Raw genomic sequence first — 24,440 nt, 5'->3', positions numbered from 1 at the left:
AGGAGCACCTGGTGGATTCGAACTGCCGACCTTTTGGTTAGCAGCCATAGCTCTCAACCACTACGCTGCCTGGTTTCCAAATATTAGATAGGAAGCCAACGTATAAAATAAGTGTAAAGTTTTTGTAGTTTTGTAACAGGGGCTGGGAGCGGGATGCCTGAAGTCCCACCAAAATGCAGTCCAGTGGGTATCATGGTTACTACATAACAAGAACCAAGGGTGTGGTGTAGCTCTGTTTCATTCATTCAGCCAGCAGAAAATGTGTATTGTGCAAGGCATTATTATCCAAAAACAAACCAAACCCAGTGCTGTTAAGTCAGTTCCGACTCATAGCGACCCTATAGGACAGAGTAGGACTGCCCCATAGAGTTTCCAAGGAGCGCCTGAGGGATTTGAACTGCCGACCCTTTGGTTAGCAGCTGTAGCACTTAACCACTACGCCACCAGGGTTTCCAGCATTATTATAGGCTGTGTATATAGTCCAAAGACGTCAAGATAGTTACCCAGATGCTTCTATACTCCTCGGAGTTTTTTTTTTGTTTTGTTTTGTTTTTTGTTTTTTTTAATCATGCAAAAGCATTTTGGCTCTGTAAACCTGAAAAAAAATAAGTCTCTTACAGGCTTGTTTAAGGGAAATCTGATACAGTGTTCAGCCAGAATGTTTTTTATTGACAGTATATCAATGATTGTGTTCTATAAATTGTCCCACGATAAAGTAGAGAAAACAAGGAAGAACATGGTATCTCTTAGTTGTACTATAAGTTGAGAATAACAGCAGGTATACTACTGAAAGACCTACAGAGATGGCTACAATTGTCTTAGGACCTCATTAACCAGCTTAATCTACGCCATTAGCCCATGGAACATAAATTGGCAGGATAGAGTGATTAACTGAGAAACCTTGGAGGCCAGCCAGATCATGTCCCATCAGTGGCCCATTAACTGACTGCAAGTGTATCCATAATGAGAAGACAGACAAGTATCTGTTGTATAGCAAATAGACGTCAAATAATTGCAAGCTGTGAGGTCAGAAACTGGCATTAAGGATTCATGAAACCCAGAGTTAGATAATGTTACTGAACTGCAAACTCTTAGGAAATGGCGGCTTCAGAAAGGTGCCTCTGCCTCGTAGTGGTTGCTCTTTTTAAGATAAAAAATTTTAATGACATGTTTGTCCATACTCTGGCTAGAAACTGTAACTGCGGTGAAAAAGCACACGTCTTATGTATGCAGACATCTAAAAAAGGATGTGAAGTACTGTCTGCCCTTGGTCCCTTCATTCAGATTTCCCTTTCCTTAGTACTTAAAATTTTGTGTATGTCTCCTGTAGATAAATTCACTCTTGTTTTTATACTTCATAATATATTATAACCCATATAGGAATAATTAACAAACTCTTGAAATATGTTTGTTTATACGTCTAAATGTGGATAGTCGTGATTTTCAGCCTAAGTAAGACAATGGTGTTATTTTGTGTTTGAGTTTTCTCAGTTTTATATTGATGCAGTTGCTATTTATTTTATTTTAATACTCTGAAATATATTTCTTAACCAAAAAAAACCTGAAACTATTAACTTTTCTTTAGAGGTGTAATAGTTTATAACATGTAATAGTGATGATAATAATGTCCGACTCTTATATCCAGCCAGTGTTTGTCCTCAGAGGACAAGGATTTTTGTCTGTTTTTTTCTCTTTGTGTCTGATCTTTGTTTCAGTAAGGGTTTAGTCAGTTCTTCTGACTGATTGGAGGATATGATTTTCAACTGTGGAGAACTCTTTCTAGTGTGAGATTAAATTGGAAGCTATTCCCCAAGAACTGCACGTGGCTGCCTTGTTTTCACCTCCATACAGATGTATTTTCTGACCACCCTCTGTGCTTGTTCCAGTACCCTAGTACTTGTTCTTAAAAATATTATCCCTATTGAAAATATGCTTTTGTTTATGCTGGTCTTTCTCCTTAAATTAGTAAAAGTTCTTTGGGAGTAGGAGCATGTTTACCAGTCACTTTGAGCCTAGAACAGTGCCTAACACGTGTTGTTGTGTGTTGTAGAGTCAATTCCGACGCAGAGCGACCGTATATGACAGTAGAACTGCCCCGTGGGGTTTCCCAGGCTGTACTCTTTATGGAAGCAGATTGCCAGGTCTTTTCTCCCATGGTGCCGCTGACCTTTCGGTTAGCAGTCAAGCATTTAACCATTGTGCCACCAGGGCTCCTTGCCTAACACATAGTAGGAGCTCAATATGTATTTGTTGAATAATTTAATTTTGTGGCCTTAAAAAAATAAAGTCTTAGCTTTTGAATTGCATTTGCATGTGAATTTTTTTTCCAATTCTATTCCAGTTTTTCCGAAACCTTGGAATTAGCAGATGACATGGCCATTGATATTCCCCATATTTGGTTGTACCTTGCTGAACTGGTGACCCCCATGTTAAAAGAAGGCGGAATCTCCATGAGAGAACTTATCATGTAAGTTGTACTCATTTCTTCTGATAATACGTGAAGTTAAACTGACGCAGAATTCTCCAGCTGGCTCTCTAGCATAGTGTGGTTTCATTTGTGCCTTTGGACTCTTTCTTGAATACAACCTGTGACTTTTAGTTGTTGTTAGATGCCTTCAGGTCCCTTCTAACTTATAGCGACCCTGTATACAAACAGAATGAAACACTGTCGGGCCTACGCTACCCTCACAGTCATTGTTACGCTTGAGTCTGCTGTTGCATCTGCTGTGTCAATCCATCTCTTGAGGGTCTTCCTCTTTTTCACTGACCCTCTACTTTACCAGACATGATGTCCTTCTCCAGGGACTGGTCCCTCCTGATAACATTTTCAAAGTACATGACACGAAGTCTCACCATCCTTGCTTCTAATGAGCATTCTGGCTGTACTTCTTGCAAGACAGATTTGTTCGTTCTTTTGGCAGTCCATGGTATATTCAATATTCTTTGCCAACACCATAATTCAAAGGTGTCAATTCTTCTCCGGTATTCCTTAATCATTGTGCATTTTTCACATGCATACAAAGCGACTGAAAATAACTGTGGTTTGGGTCAGACTCACTTTAGTCTCCAAAATGACATTTTTGCTTTTTAATACTTTAAAGAGGTCTTTCGCAGCTGTTTTGCCCAATGCAAAATGTCATTTGATTTCTTGACTGCTCTTCCATGAGTGTTGATTGTGGATCCAAGTAAAATGAAATACTTTAACACTTTAATCTTTTCTCTGTTTATCGTGATATTGCTTATTGGTGCACTTGTGAGGATCTTTGTTTTCTTTATGTTGAGGTGTAATCCATACTGAAAGCTGTGGACTTTGATCTTCATCAGCAAGTGCTTCAAGTCTTCTTCACTTTCAGCAAGCAAGATTGTGTCATCTGCATAATGCAGGTTGTTAACGAGTCTTCCTCCAATCCTGATGCTGAGGTCTTCATCAAATAGCCCAGCTTCTTGGATTATTTGCTCAGCATACAGTTGAATAAGTATGATGAAAGGATATAAACCTGACTCACACCTTTCCTGACTTTAAACAAGGCAGTGTCCCCTTGTTCTGTTCAAACAACTGTGTCTTGATATATGTACAGGTTCCTTATAAGCACAATTAAGTGTTCTGCAGTTCCCATTCTTCGCAATGTTATCCAAAATTTGTTAGCATCCACACAGTCAAATGCCTTTGCATAGTCAATAAAACACAGATAAACATCTTTCTGGTATTTTCAGCTTTCACCAGGATCCATCTGACATCAGCAATGGTATCCCTGGTTCCATGTCCTCTTCCGATTCCAGCTTGAATTTCTGATAGTTCCCCATTGATATACTGCTGCAGCTGCTTTTGAATAGTCTTCAGCAGTATTTTACTTGCTTGTGATATAATTGATATTGTTCTATAATTTCACATTCTGTTGGATCACGTTTCTTTGGAATGGGCAAAAATATGGATCTCTTCCAGTCAGTTGTCCAGGTAGCTGTCTTCCAAATTTCTTGACATAGATGAGTGTACACTTCCAGCGCTGCATCCGTTTGTTGAAATACCTCAACTGGTATTCTGTCAATTCCTGGAGCCTTGTTTTTCGCCAATGCCTTCAGAGCAGCTTGGACTTCTTCCTTCAGTACCATTGGTTCTTGATCATATGCTACCTCCTGAAATGATTGAATGCCGACCGATTCTTTCTAGTACACTGACTATGTATTCCTTCCTGCTTTTCATGCCTCATGTGTCGTTCAATAATTTGGCCATAGAATCTTTAAAAAATGCAACTTGAGGCTTGAATTTTTCCTTCAGCCTGAGAAATATGGAGCATCTTCCTTTTTCATTTTCTAACTCCAGGTCTTTGCACATTTCATTTTAATACTTTACTTTGTCTTCTGTAGCCAGCCTTTGAAATCTTCTGTTCAACTCTTTTACTTCATCATTTCTTCCATTTGCTTTAGCTACTCTACATTGTAGAGCAAGTTTCAGAGTCTCTTCTGACATCCATTTTGGTCTTTTCTTTCTTTCCTGTCTTTTTAATGGCCTCTTTTGTTCTTCACGTATGATGTCCCACAATTTGTCTGGTCTTCGATCGTTAGTGTTCAGTGCGTAAAATCTGTTCTTGAGATGGTCTCCAAATTCAGGTGGAATATATTTAAGGTCATAGTTTGGTTCTCGTGGACCTGTTTTAATGTTCTTCAGCTTTAACTTCAACTTGCATATGAGCAATTGATGGCCTGTTCCACAGTCAGGCCTTGACCTTGTTCTGGCTGATGATATTGAGGTTTTCTATCATCTCTTTCCACAGATATAGTTGATTTGATTCCTGTGTTTTCCATCCAGTAAGGTCTACATGTATAGTTGCCATTTATATTGTTGAAAAAAGGTATTTGTAATGAATAAGTCATTGGTCTTGCAAAATTCCATCCTGCGACCTCTGGAATCATTTCTGTAACCAAGGCTGTATTTTCCAACTACTGATCCTTCTTCTTTGTTTCCAACTTTCACATTCCAATCACCTGCAATTATCAATGCATCTTGATTGCTTGTTTGATAAATTTCAGGCTGCAGAGGTTGGTAAAAATCTTTAGTTTCCGTATCTTTGGCATTAGTGGTTGGTGTGTAAATTTGAATAATAGTCATATTAACTGGTCTTCCTTGACAGCGTATGGATGTTATCCTGTTGTACTTAAGGATAGATCTCGAAATGTTCTTTTTGACGATGAACATGACGCCATTTTTCTTTCAATTTGTCGTTCCTGGCATAGTAGAGCATATGATTGTCTGACTCAAAATGGCCAATACCAGTCCAGTTCAGCTCACTAATGCCTGTGATGTCAATCTTTATTTGTTGTATTTCATTTTCAATGATTTCTGATTTTCTAGGTTCATACTTTGTACATTCCACATTCCAGTAATTAATGGATGTTTGCAGCTGTTTCTTCCCATTTTGAGTCATACCACATTAGGAAATGAAGGTCCCAGAAGCTTGACTCTATCTGTATCGTTAAGGCTGACTCCACTTTGAGGAGGCAGCTCTTCCCCAGCCGTATTTTGAGTGCCTTCCAACCTGAGGGACTCATCTTCCAGCACTGTATCAGACCGTGTTCCACTGGTATTCATAAGGTTTTCACTGGCCTATTTTTTCAGAAGTAGACCAATTCCTTCTTCCTAGTTTGCCTTAGTCAGGAAGCTCTGCTGTAACCTGTCCACCATGGGTAACCCTGCTGGTATTTGAAATACCAGTGGCATACCTTCCAGTATCACAGCAACGTGCAAGCCACCACAGTACAATACACTGACAGACACGTGGTGGGTATAGACCATACTCACTGTATTTCCCAAACTGTGTTGTTCAGAACACTAGTGTTTCCCCAGAAATTGTTTATACAGTCAAACTCTGCATACTACTGTGTCCCTTTTCTTTGAGATTCAAGAGTATATTATAGCACGTTAAAAATTATGAGAATCCTGTAGTAAAACAAAATAACAACAAATAAAAACTAGTTTGTCTTAATTCAGTATTGCCCCACTTAACTGACTGTAGAATCTTCTTTTGAGGAGTAATTGTTGGTAATCACTGGTATCCTTTGGCATACAATTTCGGAAATACTAATCTAGACTATGAAACAGTTGGTCCTCTTCTGTTTTATCTATACTCTGAAGAAAAGCTTTTTTTTCCTAAATGCCCTTAAACTGGGCTTCACAACTCCCTGTTACTAGAGGGTTTCTCCCCTTTTGGTTTGAAACAGAGCTTAATAAACTATGATTGATCTTTACGTTGCTCCATCATGTAAGTGGTTAACAAAAAAGGCAAACCCCAGTTATTGTAAAGTCCCTTTTCAACTTTTCCATGGAGCATAAGGTGACCCTAAAGACACCAAACTGCTTCTGTGCAAAATAGCTTAGACCACGCCCTGGAACTTTGGCTTGTCCGGTATTATTTTGGTTACACAGGGTCTGTTATTTTGGCACACGTTGTTTGCCTACTGTTCTAAAATAGAGAATTTGTTCAGAGGTACTTAATCATTGCTCTTATCTTTTATAGAGAATTTAGCAAACCTTTACTTCCTGTTGGAAGAGCTGGGATCTTGCTTTCTGAAATATTGCACCTTCTATGCAAACAAATGGTGAGTGTTAAACTCCTGAGTGTCAGACTCAGTAGCATATTAGGGTCTTGATATTGGGTTACCCATGAATAGCTGAGAACTCAGTGTGCAAGTAATTCTATTTTCTTTTACTAATAACTCTGTTTTAACCTAGCTTCTTTCCGAGGTGTATTTGTTCTTCTTTTACTAGTAACTTGGCTAAAAATTATCTAATCTCAGCTAAATGTGGTATAATTCTAAAGAATCTCAAGATATGGTTGATTGGCAATTAATAATTTTGTATTTTCTAAACAAAATGTCTATACAATTCATGCTTTTTTAGTAGATTTTAATGAAAATTTCTTTGTTTTCCTCAAAGCATGATAGGATTCATAAAGTGATCAATTTTATATTTCTGGATCACTGGATAGTTAATCTGATTAGAAAAACCAAACCTGTTGCTATCGAGTCAATTCTCACTCATAGCGACCCTGTAGGACAGAAAAGAACTGCCTCATAGGGTTTCCAAGGCCATAATCTTCATGGAAGCAGACTTCACATCTTTCTTCTGCAGAACAGCTGGTGGGTTTAAACCACCAACCTTTCAGTTAGTAGCTGAGTACTTAACCACCATGCCACCAGGGCTCCTTAATGTGATTAGAAATAGGTGGTAAAAATTATTCTACAAGATTGTGGGTTTCTGTCTTAACGTTAGTTTAATTTATTTTAGTTTAATAAATACTTACTGTACAATTATTCTCTACAAAACTCTATGCTAGGCCCTCAGTCTACAAAAATAACGAAGCTTTCAAAGAATTTATAGGCCAGAGGGGAAGAGAGACAAGTCTAAACCAATAGTTTCAAAAGAATCTGAAAATGTTATATTAGAGATCTAAGAGATTTAGGAAAGTACTGTGGCATCACAGAGGTAATGGGACACCTCGGTTGAAAGATGTCAAAACACAACAGAACTCACATGAAAATTCTAGAGACATTTCTCACTTATTCAAACCTGAGCCAAAGATAATGGGATGATAGATTTCAGTGCTTTATAAGCATTGATTAAAAAAATGTCAAAGTTTCATTTCTCCCCTGTAAGTCTACAGACGTCCCTCTATATCCCATTTGTGTAATAGTTATCCATAGGTAGTTATACTAAATAGCCTGGTCTCTAGTTCTAGTTGATTATCGTTTGTTTGATGGTACTAAAATTTTTACTGAACCTCGATTTGTATGTCTTAAAATTCCCTCTTTCTCTCCTACCCACTTGCCTTTAGCCCGTATTCAAAACTCAAATTCTTGTTTACCTTTTTTTTGTAGAAATGTAAATTCCTACTTCTAAATAAAGCCAAATGATTATAAAGCGTAAGCTTTGGAGTCAGCCTGAGTTCAAATCCTGGCTCCACCAAGTTATCAGCTGCCCCTTGGGCAAGTTACTCTTTGAAATAATACTTGCTTCTTAGATGACAGCTGCCTCATTTTTCCAGGTGACAGCAGCTCATCTCTGTTGTTTCTTGGGCTCAACCTTGTGCTTCTGGCCCTTGAAACACTTCTCATTCGTGGTTTGGGACAAACAACTGTCTTAGGCATTCTCTTATGCGGCAGCATAATCATGATTTTGTATGAAAAGGGATTGCAGTGGGGCTTTTTGAGAGACTTTAATAGCAAATACATACAGCACTCACTAGGAAAAGCATTGGTGTTGAATATATAAATCATGTGTATTGGACTCTTGAAGCGCTTATGTTCGCAAATCCCAAATAGCAGCTTGTAGTTGCCCAGATTACTCATCTGATAAGTAAACTGATGAACCTTAGTATCATTCTCTAAAACAGCTGTACTTCAGTCATTCACCATTACAAGTACATGCGTTCAAATGTCTGTTTAACGTCAGCAAAGAAAAGTTTTGATTTTTCAGTTTTTAGGGCTCTGTACTCTTAATTTTAAGCAGTCCTCTTTTTTTCCTCTTTCAATGTGAAAGTAAATGGATTGGACTTATCTGTGTTTTAGAGCCATAAGAAAGTGGGAGCCTTATGGAGGGAGGCTGACCTCAGCTGGAAGGACTTTTTACCAGAAGGGGAAGATGTACATAATTTTCTTTTGGAGCAGGTAAGAACAAGGCATGTGTTTTCCTGTTGGTAGTAGTTGGCTCGTTTCACAGAGGAAATGAAGGTAATTTTATTAGTATTTCAGTAATTAAAATTAGATCAAAATAGGAATCTTGGTCAAGGTGGCATTGTAAGTTCATGCTTTGAGGCCACCCCAACTCCACACTCACTAAATAACAGATAAAATAACAAAAAATCAAAAGACTTAGGTAGCCACACTCCGAAAACAAGCTACACATCTCCATGAGCCACAAATGACATAAATAAAGCAGTAGTAATAAGGCTAAAACTGCAGATCTTTTGCGCCCTGGGTCAGAGAGCAGGCAGAGGCAGCCAGAAATTATTTCTGTGGGGTAATGGAGACTAGAATGTCCCTTACAAGGTAGAGAATTGAAGACAAGCTTACTGCATGAAACCAGTAGATACATAAGCACAAGGAAATAGACGCAGTCTTGTAGCCAGAACCTTAGGTAGGTTGCTTACCAACTTGGCAGCTGAATCTGGAAATCCACAATATCACAAGGCAGAAGCTTCCACAGCCAATATAATTCGATCCTAAATGAGGAATTATGAGGGCCAGGTAGGGGCAACCATAAAATGTTAGACTAAGGAGAGCGACAGAGAGAGAAAGCAAAACTGCCTCTCAAAATGATCCTGGAAAACAAGTGAGGAAAACTAAAGACAGCCAACAAAATTAGCAATAAGAAGATAAAGTCGCTCTAGATGAATGAAAATAATAAAGCAATGTGAAATTATTGTGCGTAAAGATATATATTAGGTTACTATGGACTTTAGCTTCATTTTCGGTTGTAGTTTACACACACTGGGGAACACTTCTGCCACAACAGTAAGCACCTGCATAAAGCATAATTTCTGTTGTATTGCTGGGTTCATAGAAAGTGGAAGAAATTTCCAAGGGGCCAAGAAAGAAGAAGGAAAAAAAAAGCCAAGATGAAATATGAAGTCTGAGCAGTAAGCATATGTCAAGGGCATGTTGCCCTAAGGGCAGATAGATGCCTTTATCAGTGCTACCAGAGATCTTGGAAGAAAGTTGAATTGGTCCCAGGTCAGTATTACTCTGACTCCCAGAAGAAGCAAATACCAGCAAGGTCACCCATGGTGGACAGATTTCAGCAGAGCATCCAGACTAAGACATACTAGGAAGGAAGGCCTGGCAATCTATTTTTGAAAATTAGCCAACAAAAACTGTATGGATTACAACAGAACATTGTTCGACTCACTTACTTTCACGTATCATCAAGAAGGATCAATCCCTGGAGGAGGACATCATGTTTAGTGAGGTAGAAGGCCGACGAGGGAGACCCTCAGTGAAATGGACTGGCAGAGTAGCTGCAATGACGGACTCAAATATGCCAGTGATGGTGAGGATAATGGAGGACTAGGCAGTGTTTTGTTCTGCTGTACATAAGGTTGCCATAAGTTCACTCAGCAGGAGCTATCTATCTATCTAAGCATTATATGAATGTAGAGAGGAACCCTGGTTTGAAATCAAATAAACCTAGATTCAGATTCCAGTTTTCTACGACTTACTGTGTGACTTCAAGCAAATAACCTGACTTCTTTAAGCCACAGGTTCCTCATCTATAAAATGCTAATAATACCTTTCTTGTAGAGTTTTTGTGGGGATTAAATGAGGTACTGTTTCAGATGCACCTCCCACGGTGCATAGCCCAGAGAGGTGCTCAATAAATTATGGATGTTGGTGGTTTTATAATTCATAAAAATGTTTAAAAGGCATATTAGAAAAAATGAGGTTCTAGAGAACTTGGTCTTATATATCCTGACTTTCAGCTTTCTTCTAAAATAGTTGGTTTAATGCCCTTTTTCTGTAAGCCCTGGAGCATTCTCCAAGAGATAGTGGTGATCTGATCCCTAAACCCAAACCCCAGCCTTCTGGGTACCAAGAAGATCATATAACTTGTACAGAAACACAAGGATTCTAAGAATCAAATCCTTCTCTGCAGTGACCAATGTAAACCTTACAGCTATACCACTGACTCCTTTGGTGGTGGTAAAGGCTTTTATTTTCAAATTTTTGTGTCATATTTTATTAATGGGCACTGTACATCATGTTTGATTTTTGTGTTGTTATTGTTCATTGCTTTAGACCTTATTTTTGTAGGTTTGGGGTAGGTTAAACAGGGAGCTTTAGGGTATTAGAATAAGTTTGAAGAGTATTTCATGGTTAGGTTATAAAAAATTGATTGTCTATTCTGAAAAGAGATTGCTTTGGTGTGTACATTTAAGTGTAGAGGATGTGGTGTTTATCAACATTGAATTGGAAAAATTGTCCACAGTGTTTCCAAAAACTCGTAGGGAAATACTGTTTAGAGTTGCTACATAAGTGATAAAAATAATTAAAACAAGAGGATGAAAAAACAGAATTCAAGATAGCGGTTTCTTCTGTGTAAATGATGGGTAGGGTATAGGAATACACCAGGATCTTCAAAAGTGTTTAGAAAATCTTATATGAATAGTTTTTAATATTTTAGCCCTTATGACTTTAGAGTAATGAAATTTCATAAAGCAAAGCATACCTACATACCTCATTGCCTTAAAAAAAAAAAAAAACTTTCCATTTAAGAGTTAAATGATTATAATGCCATTTCTTGTACTTGGATTCAGAATGGTCAGAAGTTACATGAAGGCCTTAGTGAAACCACAACTACAGCGATTTGACAGCTGCTATCCAGTGATCCTGACACAAACCTTGACAGAAACCGTAGGCTGCAGAAATGGAGTTAAATTGTGCCCTTGGCTAGTACTGTTGCCCCACCTTAAAGAGCTATGTGACATCCAAGAGCAAAATTGAAGCTCAAAATGACCTGGAGATAAGCATATATAGGGGATTTGTTTGTTTGCTTGTTTTTTAAGAAGAATTAGAGATACATAATATAAGAAGATAGAGAAATATTCAGAAGAATAACAGAGTAAGAATCTTCCAGAACTATAGATATAAAATGGTTCCTGGTAATGATTTTGATTCCATGTAAGACAGAAGATACAGCCCGTGGCACTGTTTTCCTATTTGGGTGATGATAACACTGAATGATGTTAATATGTTTAACATTTTATGTTACAGAAGTTGGACTTTATAGAATCTGATGGTTCCTGTTCCTCTGAAGCACTTTCAAAGAAAGAACTCACTGCTGAAGAGCTATATAAACGACTCGAGAAACTCATTATTGAGGACAAAGCAAATGATGAGCAGATCTTTGACTGGGTAGAGGTATAAAGACTGCGTCACCCTCCCTGATAACTGTGCAAAAAAAATTTTACCATGAGATCCCCTTAATCCACATACCCACCCTTCTCCCTCATAGGATTTTTTAATCTTAAGGAAGTTAGCTTTTATTTTTACATATGTATTTAAAACTCATTAAGACTTTCTATTTTTATAAGATTCACAGTCTCCTAAAAACTCGGTAAAAATAATCAGAACATAAGCCATTTCTCTGGGTCTCACTTTAGTTTCTGATATACTCTGCATTTTTACCATTCTACAATTACATTCCTTTCTGAATGCCCTCACATTTTAAATACTATCCTGGATAAAATTAATGTAATATGTTATTGTCAGGTGCCATCAAGTCGGCTCCGACTCGTAACGACCTTATGTATAACAGAATGAAACATTGTCTAGTCCTATGCTGTCTTAGTCATCTAGTGCTGCTATAACAGAACTACTGCAAATGGATGGTTTTAACAAAGAGAAATGTATTCTGTCACAGCCCAGTAGGCCAGAAGTCTGAATTCAGGGTGCAGGCTCCAGGGGAAGGCTTTCACTCTTTTGGCTCATCAGTTTTCCCTTGGTGTGGGAGCATCTCAGGTCCAAAGGACGTGCTCTGTTCCTAGCACTGCTTTCTTGGTAGTGTGAGGTCCCCATGTCTCTCTGCTCGCTTCTCTCTTATATCTCAAAAGAGATTGGCTTAAAACACTACCTAATCTTGTACACCTCATCAGTATAACTGCCGCTAATCCATCTTATTACATCGTAGTGATAGGATTTAGAACATATAGAAAAATCACATAAAATGGTGGACAGTCATATAATACTGAGAATCATGGCCCAGCTAAGTTGACAGGTATTTTTGGAGGACACAATTCAACCCATGACATATGCCATCCTCATGGAAACCCTGGTGGCATAGTGGTTAAGAATTCAGCTGCTAACCAAAAGGTCAGCAGTTCGAATCTGCCAGTCGCTCCTTGGAAACCCTATGGGGCAGTTCAGTCCTGTCCTATAGTGTCGCTATGAGTCAGAATCGACTCCACGGCAATGGGTTTTATGCCATCATCACAATCATTGCTGCGTTTTATGAGATGTGGTGGCTTTTATTTTCACATTAACATTGCCTTCTGAAAATATTATACATTAGTTATCTTGTGTTGCGGAGTTTATGTTGATCGTGTCTACTTTTAATTTGTTACTGTATTCCTTTGAATAATAATTTTTATTTATAAAATTGTGTTTTATTTGTGCACATTTTTCATGAGATCATAGAGTAATCAAAGTTGAGAGTAAGCTGTAAAGGGCTAGTCTAGGTCTCTCCCTCCTGTATAAATCCTCTGTTGTAGCTGTTCTAATGGGTTGTTGTTTCTTCAGCCACTTTAAGCATTGAGAAATAATGAAGCATCTAATAATTTGATTTTGTACCTATTTTTCCTCAGTAGCTACACAGGGTAATAAATCCATTTTCCCCTTTAGTTGAGAACCTTTCAAATAACTGAAATAGCCTATCATCATATCCTTGTCGTCCTATCTAGATGCTTTTTACCCTCTCCTGAAACCTTGATATCCAGGCTGTCAAGCTAGTTCTAGTTACTCTTATCCAGGCATAGCCTGGGCTTTCAACATCACTCTCAAAGTGAGGATGTGCAGACTGACCATGATAACCAGAGTGGTCCAGCAGTGTATGGTCAGGTGGTAGTAATGCATTTCTTATTTTGGATTCTGCCCCCTGGAAGCCTCTCTGCACTGAATTCAAATTGCTCTTTCTGTCATTCAGTACCCGTTCTTTTACATTCTGTTGTTTAGCCATTTTTCTCCCATCCTGAACTTAGTGCATTTGTTTTTTGAACCAAAATGGAGGATATTTAAATTTAATTCTGTTGATATTCATCTTCTTAAACACGTTTTTATTCTCTCATGACACTTTGGGATGCTTGCAATTTTTTTTTACTTTGTATCATCTATGCATTTCATTAACATGCCAGTTGTGTTGTCATTCAAGTTACGGGTAAATGTGTGATTGGGCAGGGCTATGGATAAAGAAGCATACCTTGAATGACCAGCCTCCCCACCGCTGTGGCTGTTAATTCATTAATTCACTTCATTCTACTGCCTAGCTCACATTTTACACTTTGACCACAAGGAAATATCTATCATTGGATACTTTATCAAATGTCTTGCTCAAGTCCAGAGAGTCACAACTGTATCTTTCTTCTGAGCTCAGAAAAGGAGGTTACACCTACTCCTCACTTGTGGACTATCTTGTTACCAACATTTCGCATTTACAACAATAGTAAAAAATCTGACTATTTTGTGTATTAATGACAAACATCTGGCAGTAACGAATGCCGGGGTACAAGGCGAGAGTAACGCTGGCTGCGATGGGTAAGTTTATGTATCAGCTTGGTGGGGCCATGATTCTCAGTGGTTTGAGAGTTATATAATGATATAATTTAGCAGTTACGTAATGAGATAGTCACCTTCCATATTGTGATCTTATCCTCCTCCATTTTCGCATAACAACCGGGTCTTCAGAACCTAACCGTGTCAGTAAGTGCGGAGTGGATATAGTTCAGCATAACTTGTTTTCCATAAATTTTATGCTGCCTCTTAGTATAACCATCTCTTTCTTCTATGAGGCTTTTAAGCCATTCATGTGACAGTTCATTCTAGAATTTAGCATAGAATTAGCATCAGGCTTTCTGGTATGTTATTGATATCATATACATTCTTTCCCCATTTGGAGGCCAAGTGAACATTTATATATTTAGCATCATTCTCTTTCTCCACCATTTTTCATATATCCCCATCAGTTTAGCAACTTGGTCTTGTGTTTTCTCATTTATTGAAAAATGATTCTGTTTTTACCTCTTCATCCACCTTGGGCTCTGTTTCTTTCATATCAGTGTTTATTCTGCCGTCTCCAGACCAACAATTATTCTCAAAGAGAAGACAAAGGGTAAATTTTAAGGAATGTTAATAAAGCTGACTTAAAAAAAAAAAGAGAGAGTGACAACAAAAATATAATAGTAACTGAGCTCATAATACATATAGACTTTTTTTGCACTGTGTCAGATACGAGTAAGTATTACACAAATATGACTTTGCTTAGCAGATCCATCTTCCTTCTTATTTTTGCCCTCTTTTGTTAACATCTCTGTGTATTCCATATGTCAGCTTTCTTTACTCTTCTCTTCGGGTCTTTTCTACTCTCAAATGCTAGAATTATAATATTTGGCTCTATTTAGTAGAAGAGATATGCACCCTGTGTTTTTATAACACAATAAACAGTCAAATGGTTTGGAAATGATATTTATTATCTAATAACATTTAACTAATTTGTTTATTTTTCTCAGACTGCTTGAAATTTAATCCTTTGGGGATTTCATATGATATTCAGTACTTGAAATAGCTCTTTCAGCCTGTTTATAAAGTTTTGTTGAGCCAAAAAGTAATGATGAGGGGGAGGGGAGAAGTAATGGTATGTTTTTATTCCCTCGTTTCTTCTTCAAAAATAATTGTCCAGACTTAGCAGAAATAATTTCTTTGGGATTAGACAAGCCTGGCCTCCGCCTAAATAAAGTATTTTTAAAGATTTATAAACCAGCAACTGGCTAGAATGCACAAATTATCATGAAACTTTTTATACGTGGGTCTTTCCTCCTTCCTACTCCCTACCCCGTCGCGCAACCTTAGCTGTCAGCAGTGGCGCCACACATTTCTGTCCTCTGGGAAAGGGTTGGTGGTGGAGCCTCTTCCTGTAGCACAGCCCTCCATGTTTCAGCTCTGCCAGTAGCCCACAGAGCTGGCCATCTGACTTGTTAACCACTCTTAACTCTCAAGAAACTGTCACTTCCTCCGAAGTGATGTTTGAAGTTAGGTGTTCAACAACGAGAGAAGTGCTGGTTACTCTACCTCGGTTCTCAGAGCCTTCAACATTAAACTGATATCCAGATATCTTTGAAATTGTTAGGTTTTCAACATAGAAATTTAAAATGACATCTTTAATCTTTCCCAGCCAATGCTTTTTAGGAGCCCTCGTGGCAAGGTGGTTAAAGCATGTGGCTACTAAGCGAAAGGTCAGCAGTTCAAAGCCAACAGCTGCTCTGCAAGAGAAAGATGTGTCAGTCTGCTTCTGTAAAGATTTACAGCCTTGGAAACCCTATGGGGCAGTTCTGCTCTGTCTTATAGGGTCACTGTGAGGCTGAATTGACTGGAGGGCAATAGGTTTGGTTTAATCCTTTTAAGGCTGATCCTTTCAGTGGAAAATACCATGCTGTGCTACTAAAAGAAGCTGAGACAATCGTTAGTTCTGTTCACAGCCATAAGCAATGTAAACATTGAAAAACATTTCAAATACCTGCTCAGAAAATGTCTTGTTTGTTTTTTCCCTTTTGCTACTTATCTGGCTTAATACAGTGTCTAATAGCAACAAGACAAGCTCTTTAGAAAAATAAACTAAAAATAAATTTGGGGACCCATTTATTCTACTTAGCATCTCTAAATACATTTTCTCTTGCCATTCTTAGAAAAGAATAACAATTTTCTCACCACCTGAAGGGTTTGTTTGAGACAGTGCTTGAGACTAATCTTTAATTCAAATGAAAATGAAGACGAAGAAAGCAGTGTTGGCACGCGTAAGAATGGTTGCATACAACTGAGAAAGTAGTTCTGAAAGTACATTGCACTTGTGGTTTGGTTGTTCTTTTAAATGACTAGATCATCTTAATGTGGATTATTCATTGGGAAGGAAGAATGTCTTTTTAAATGGTTGCCCTTCCACATGCACATAGTACACAACAGCGTATCACTGCGTGAGCAGAGGATAGGCAGTGATAAGCACTCTGAAAACTAAATAGTGGTGCTTAAAACATTTTCAGGCAGAATGGTGATAGTCAAACTGTTTTTCAGTGAATCAGGAGATTAATTTTTGCAGAGCTTGAATGAGACTCCATCTGCCCTTACTGCCAAATCCACCCTGGTTTGGGGAGATAATTTCTCAGGTATTCAGGGTAACCTCTAATTTTTCCATTTACTTTTGATTTCAGGCTAATCTAGATGAAAGCCAGATGAGTTCACCTACATTCCTTAGAGCTTTAATGACAGCTGTTTGTAAAGCAGCTATTATAGGTAAGTAACATTTCTGAAGGCAACCCTTAACATCTAAAATTCCCAACATGTCAGCTACTCAGCTGCTGATTATACATGTCTGAAGTTACTTCGCCTTCAAAACTTGCCCTCTATAGGTCAGTTTCTATGCTAACAGGTACCATTTTTGTCTATATTGCACGACTGTCTCAAGCAGAGAGGTGAATAGCTGCTTGCCTGCAGAGAGCCCTGAGTGGCTACTGCAGGTCTTGTGTTCTTCAGTTCAGTGGAAAGTTATTGCATGCTCCTTGAATTATTTTAGATTCCTTGGCTTTTCTCTCACCTTTTCACATCCAGCATTCTAGGTCTCTTCTTTCTTCTCTTTTTGAATGATAACAAATAGGTTGAATATTCTTAAAACTAATATCAATGGATGGCTATTCTCACTAGAAAAGTCACTTTGCATAAATACATAATGGGAGGAAAGAAGTTACCCATTGTTCCTCCTGCTTTACATTGACTTTACATGATGAGACAATTTTATCAAATGTTTATGTATTGCACACAGGGTTAGGGTTAACATTGGTAGAAACCCTAAATATTCCAAGCTACCTGTGGTATCTAACAATATTTAATGAGGACATCCACTTAGTCTAACATTCCTGTCACAAATTCATCAGCTCAAAAGATGTCTCAGAATTTCAGGTCTGTCCGTCACTTGAGAAGATAGCTTTCTGCCATGTAATTTAGCCCCGGAGTTATAATTTAAGGTTTCACGTCAGGTGGAATTTTTTTTCAATGTTCTTTAATATGGTAAATAACAAGCTAAGTAAAAGTCTTTATAAAAATCTTTGAAATTATTCCCAGTACCTATGGACCTATAAGACTTTGGTGTTTTAAAATCAAAGTTGGAAAGTACAAAAAGTTGCTCTTGAAAACAAGACTGTGTCTCAGTGATAACTTGCAAAGAAAATAAAACCTTGTGTTTCCTGGCACTGAGAATGCTTTCCTCAGCCCTTCTTATCATACTTGTCCCCCAAAGGCCTAGATCTGAGCTGCTGGAATGGCTTATGTTTGTTGTTTGCCACTGTCACAGTTGATCTTTGACTTCCTATTGGTAACAAATGGTTCCAGTTCTTTTAACCGTCTAAAAAGATTTGCATGAACTGTCACTTTAATTTCCTTTTTAATGTTGCTTTTATAGTTTGGAATGTCATCAAACCATTGTCACTGTTTCATTATTAAAGATAAATCATTGGGTATACTGCTCTTGAGGGAATCCAGCACTCGAAATATATCCCACCTCCATGTTTTTATTATTTCAGAGAGAATTTCCCAGTAAAAACTTAAGTACATTTTGGATTTCCAAATCTTTGCCTTAGACCCCTTTGCTTTCTCCATCTTCCCTTGCAGAGTCCTGTGTATCCTATCTACTCAGAAAATTGAAAATGGTCTGTATGTTAACTCCTTAAATATAATGCCTAGTTATTCTGTCACCTCTAGCTGACTGCTCTGCCTTCCGAGTGGACACTGCTGTCATCAAGCAGAGAGTGCCGATTTTACTCAAGTACCTAGACTCAGATACAGAGAAGGAACTGCAAGCACTTTATGCACTACAAGCATCAATAGTAAAACTTGATCAACCTGCCAGTAAGTTTACTTCATGTTCCAGTTAACACAACCACTGGGTGAGGTTTATCCACATAGAGATGGTTCAGAGTTTGAACAGTAGACAGCAGAAAAATCACTAGGTACAAAAACTGCGATAACCAGCAACTTCCATAAATCTCAATTTTTTACATACTTGACTTTTATGAGTAAATGACAACAGGAAAATTAGCTTATATTAAAGATTTAATCCTCTTTCTAGCATAGGTCTATCTAATAAGACTTTCTGCAGTGATACAGATATATTTGCACTGTCCAATAGAATAACCATGAAAAACAGGTAGCTGTTGAGCACTTTCAATGTAGCAGTTGTGACTGAGGAACATAACTTTTAATTTTACTTAATGTAACTAGCCACACGTGGCTAGTGGCTGCTGTATTAGACAGTGTAGGCCTAGGACATCTTTTGGTATTAGCATACATGCAGTGAATCTTACACCTTTGTTAATGTAGGCCTTAATAATGAAAATTAGTGAATAATCTTGAGGATGATACTCTTCAAATCCTCAGGTGCCAAAGACAGACCATAAGTATGTTAATCATGTTGTCTTTACAAAGGAATTTTAGAATAGTTTTCAGTTAAGTATTGTGATTAATTCTTGACTAACCAGACAAATAAGGTAACCTGAACACCTGAGTCTTAGTGATAATGGCTAATTAGCTGAATTCAATTAAATTTTGAAAACTCAGTTGAAATTTATGAAAGTGGATAATCCCATGGCTGTTTTAGAGACTTGGTGCTGAAGTAGTTCACGTAGTTCCTTGACACCTTTTTAGATTGTAGCTTTTGCAAAGTTTTCCCTTCTTTCCCTAGTGCTGTTGAATCTTTCTGGGGAATAAAGGGAAAGATTGAAACAAATTACGCTCAGATTGTAACTAAAAGACATCTGAGTCGGAATCAGAGAATTTAATCTGATTTTGTTTTCTTTCTCTCAAGACCTTTGATAGGTCATTGAGCACCATGGCTTCCTTTTCCTACTCTTACAGAAAGAGGACACTAACTTTTCAAATGAGATGGTTAAATCGGCAGATGGTATTGATGCTGTGTGTTCAGTCAGTCAAATTAAAATATTTGCCATAATTATCAGCTTCAGTGATCCCTGGAGAGATAGTTAATTCTAGATTTACTGCCAGCAGAATCCTGGTCACTTGCTTCCATTTTCACATAGACCGGCTAGGGTTTAGAAAATGAAAATTTACTTCAATATATTAGCTTGACTAGTATAATTACAAAGACAAATTTAAAGAAAAGTTTTAGTATAATTCATTCTAAACCTAATCTTTATTAGCATGTATTATTTATTCCACTGCCCTCCTCTGTTATTATGAATCAGAGAGGTGACTGTAAATTAATTTTAAGAGCCTATTTTTTTTATAATGAAGGTAGGTATACAGACACACACGAGTTAGCACGCACGCACACACACACATATATATATATCCCTCTGTTGGAGCTTAATTTTGTCTTTTTTTTTTTTTGGAACAATAATGTAAGCCAAGTTTCCACAGTGAGAGCAAAACAGAGCATTGTAATAAGATAGTTTGGGCATTAAAAACAAAACAACTATAGTTTCACTTGATAAAATCTAGGTAAAATAGTTTATGCCTACGTTTTCCATATGAAGGATTATTATTTTCATTTTTAAAATATAACCTTAGGAGAGGTGAAAAGTATATCCTGCCTTTTTAATCCAAAGTTTGTACAAATAATATATTTTCAATGTAAAAATACAAACAATGGAGAAGTGTGTAAAGGAGAAAGTAAAAAAATTATTCTTGTATTTAATTTTTAAAGTGTTTGAGACCTATAAAATATCAAACAACTCACCAATACCAGAAAATAGTTTATATTGATCAAAAAATAGAAATAAAAAATAATTCAGACTGTCTTCTTTCCTCTTCTTTAGACAAGTTGTTGTGCTATTAAACTATCAAGAGCTATTACGATGAATTGTCCCCAATGCTAATTGCCACTAATTCCCTGGGGGAATTAATGTGCATTCATTCACTACTTTGAAATACATGCTTTCTTTGGGAACTACAGTGCCTCCAAAACTAAGGGCTTCTTTTCACCCCGTTGCAGACTTGCTACGGATGTTTTTTGATTGCCTGTATGACGAAGAGGTGATCTCCGAGGATGCCTTCTACAAGTGGGAGAGCAGCAAGGACCCTGCAGAGCAGAATGGGAAGGGTGTGGCCCTGAAATCTGTCACAGCGTTCTTCACTTGGCTGCGGGAAGCCGAAGAGGAGTCTGAGGATAACTAAAACTTCAAATACACAAAACGAAACAAAAGAAACAATTTAAGTATTTTTTTTAAAAAGTTTCACGTCTTCGCCAATCACAGTGCAGCAAGGCCAATTCTCGCAGAAACCCCCACGTGTGCACGAGTGGGAGAGGGGAAAGAGAAAAAAAGGTGATCATGGAGGAAAAAGGTACTGGAAAAAAGTAGACGTCAAACCTGAGGGTGGGAGCACTAAAACCAAAATACATGTATTATTTATAGAAAATATTTTCTGTTTTAATCTTTTCTTTTTAAACAAGGACTCATACTTTAAAGAAACACATTTGTTTAGCAAAAAAAAAAAAAAGTTGAGAACTTTTAATTTATTTTAAGGACTGCAAATGCCAGTGTAATTTTTTAATTTGCAGTTTCTGTAAACAACTTGTATAATAGAAAAGCAGAGAAATAAATTTCCCTCCCCTTCAGATGCACCTCACGTTTGTTTTAAAAGCATAGTAGTTAGTCCAGATTTAAGAAGGTTTGGGGTGACCAAGGTAAGAATGATTTTTTTTTTTGGTATCAAATCTTTCTGCCTGCCTCTCAGCTTGCTTCAGAAAATAAAAATCACAATAGTTATCAAAACATACATAACCTTGGAACAGAAGGAAAACATTTGTGAAAATGCTGTGGACCAGAGAACTCGAAGAATTGTTTTTAAAAAGTGCTACCCTGGGAAAAGTACTCTTAATACTTTTGGAATCTTTAGAGCAACTTTAAGGCTTGTAAATACATAGAACAAATATTTAAAAAAAGAAAAACAAACAAAAAGAAATTGACTCAATACTATTTCTTTTCACTTTCAAAATATAAAGAACAAAATAAAGACAAACATTGCAAGTTTAAAAGAAAGTAAAACGACTTCTCCTTTTGACAGCTGCTGCATGTGCACCTCATCTCTGGGAGCTGCTTTCTGGCTATTCATTGTCTAATCCACATCTCTCCTGAGGCTGTGTGTGTCTGTGTGTCTGTGTGTCTGCGTGTCTACAGTCAGAAAAGACAAGCTGCTTTGTAGTTAAGGAGGGCAATTATGCTTGAGTGGGAGAATCCCTCTAGAAGGCCAGAGGAAGCTTCTTTCCAACACCAACCAGAAATGCATTCAGGGTGGGAGCAAACCTGAGGGCAAGTTTTTATAGCTAAGTGTTCCACTCTGTGTTTCAAGACACTTTGAGACTGCAAAAAAAAAAAAAAAAAACCCAAAAAAGTGACATCCCTTCTCCTTGCCCACCAGCCACTATCACTGATTTTCAAATTTTCCATCAATTGACTACAATGCTTAAGAAATCCAAAGATGTCTTCTAAAGAATGAAAGAAACCAAAGGTGAATTATCCTTTTTAAAAAGTCAGGGTGAGGTTTAAAGCCAAACCAATGCCATGTGTGAAAATCACATTGTTCCCCAACTCCAGCTTGACTCAAGTCATTCTGGTGAGTATAAAGTCAAGTGCATTTTGGGCGCCTCTGTTTCTCTCATAGATATTGGAGTGATGTGCTTTTTTTTTTTTTTTTAATACTTTAGATGAAGGTTTACAGAACAAGCTAGTTTCTCATTAAACAGTTTGTACACATTGTTTTATGACATTGGTTAACAACCTTTCTCAACCTTGGGTTCCCTATTACCAGCTTTCCTGTCCCCTCCTGTCTTCTAGTCCTTGCCTCTGGGCTGGTGTGCTCTTTTAGTCTTGTTTTGTTTTATGGGCCTGTCTAATCTTTGGCTGAAGGGTAAACCTCAGGAGTGACTTCATTACTGAGCTGAAAGTGTGTCCAGGGGCCATACTCTCAAGAGTGCTATGCTTTTTTTTTTTTCTCCTCCTTCTTATAAAGTTGCAATCTCTACAGATGGTTTTCCACTGTAATTGTTCGTGGGCTCTCACCTCACAAAATGTATGAAGAAAGCCAGGAGGCTGCTCCCAAATAAATAGTCTTTGTATTTTGTATCTGGGTAACCAAGGATTTCTTCTGGCTTTCCTCTCTGAAGAAACATCCACATTAAGAGACTTGTGAACTTAGTACAAGAACAAAATTTTTCATAGCAATAAAAATTTTTTCCAGAGTATGGTTGAACACAATGCAGAATCCAGCCACACAAGCCCCCAGAGCACATTCTGCAGTGTTGGGAAGCTGTTCCCAAAGTACCAAGTTCTGGAAGTCTTGTGACGGGCATGTGACAGCATCTTCCATAAAAGTTGGGGCCTGAAAATCTGTTTGGGGGTCTGGCTACAGGTTCTGCCTAGGAACCCTCAGTTGGAGGAAGCAACCTGCTTCTGTGAAATGCCAAGTTTAACAGTCTCCAGAATCAAAGTGCAGAGGATTCTGATCCAGGATTCCCTTCCGAGTGCTGTAGGTTTTTAGAAAGAAGGTCTTGGGGTACTGGGGGAAGGCAGGAGGTGACTGCCTTTTGGGAATCAGTGGCTTGCAGGAAGGAGTTTCAGATAGTAGGGATAGCCCTATTCATCAATATTTTAAATATAGACGAGTGTAAGGAAGGGAGGAGAAAGAAAAATACCATTTTGGGGAAAAAAAAACACTGAAAAAAGCTCAGTTATAAACATCTGTAGTACAATAGCAGGAATATTGTTTGAAATCTCATCAATAACATGAAGTGTGATGAAAAGACTACAAAGTAATCTTTGGGTATCTTGTTGCTTTATACACAGAATGCTGTATAGGATTAGATGATTACCTAATGGCAAAATAAAAGTAAAGAGGGATAATTAATCCCTACTAGTATCAATTGGGAGGCCCCGGGTGGTACAAATAGTTAACATGATCAGCTACTAACCTAAAGGTTGGAGCTTTGAGTCCTTAGACTGGAGGTGCCTTAGAAGAAGGGCCTGGCAATCTACTTCTGAAAAATCAGCCATTAAGAACCCTACAGAGCACACTTCTACTCTGATTCACATGAGGTCACCATGAGTTGGAATCGACAGCAACTGGTTTTAATATCAACCGAACTGCAAAAAAGTTGTCATGGTTTTTGCCCTCTTCATGGTCCTCTTACTGGGAAGCAGATTTTGGGTGTTTTTTTTTTTAAAGTAATAGCACTGATATACTGCACTACTTCAAGCTATAGCACAAGCTGTTTTACCCATTTGAACAAACAGACTTTGGGAACAAGTACCATTCCTCTTTCAGTTCATTAATTCAGGGCGCTTCATGCCTGCATACAAACCAACTTATGGCTGTGCAGTAAGTTGAACAAAAATTCTGTTATTTCTAGCAAAGGAACATGATGCCAATTTTCAAAAAAGACTCATTTTTTATTCTTGCATAGATCAACAAGCCAGTTCACACCTGCATTGTTAACTTGCTTCATTCTATGTATATTTTCTGAGCATGTACTAAGTGTGAGGAACGTAATAGTGAACAAAAGTTGCTCTCATGGAGCATCCTATCCTGCTAAGAAGTATCTGCCCCTCATTATCCTGGCAGATCTTTGATTGGACTTTTGTTCTTATATTCTAAATACATTCTATACTATTTGCAATAATTAA

At 37.7% G+C, this 24,440-nt stretch overlaps 1 protein-coding gene across 17 annotated transcripts in view; it reads left to right on the top strand.

The window, feature by feature from the left end:
• EIF4G3 (eukaryotic translation initiation factor 4 gamma 3) overlaps nt 1–21,376 on the top strand; it is a 389,785-nt gene extending 368,409 nt beyond the window's left edge. For all 17 annotated transcript variants that reach the window (XM_064281426.1, XM_064281421.1, XM_023551957.2 and 14 more), the window contains 7 exons: nt 2,342–2,467; nt 6,513–6,594; nt 8,563–8,661; nt 11,764–11,910; nt 16,962–17,043; nt 18,505–18,651; nt 20,753–21,376. In XM_064281426.1, coding sequence (XP_064137496.1) covers nt 2,342–2,467; nt 6,513–6,594; nt 8,563–8,661; nt 11,764–11,910; nt 16,962–17,043; nt 18,505–18,651; nt 20,753–20,934 — 865 coding nt within the window. In that variant the 3' untranslated portion in view covers nt 20,935–21,376. The remainder of the gene's footprint in view (nt 1–2,341; nt 2,468–6,512; nt 6,595–8,562; nt 8,662–11,763; nt 11,911–16,961; nt 17,044–18,504; nt 18,652–20,752) is intronic.
• The last annotated feature ends 3,064 nt before the right edge of the window (nt 21,377–24,440 follow it).

The sequence above is a fragment of the Loxodonta africana genome, chromosome 3 (genome assembly GCF_030014295.1).
Source record: "Loxodonta africana isolate mLoxAfr1 chromosome 3, mLoxAfr1.hap2, whole genome shotgun sequence".
In the NCBI taxonomy this organism is placed as follows: Eukaryota; Metazoa; Chordata; class Mammalia; order Proboscidea; family Elephantidae; genus Loxodonta; species Loxodonta africana.
The sequence above is the reverse complement of the archived record's forward strand: the minus strand, read 5'-3'. Positions and strand labels throughout refer to the sequence as shown.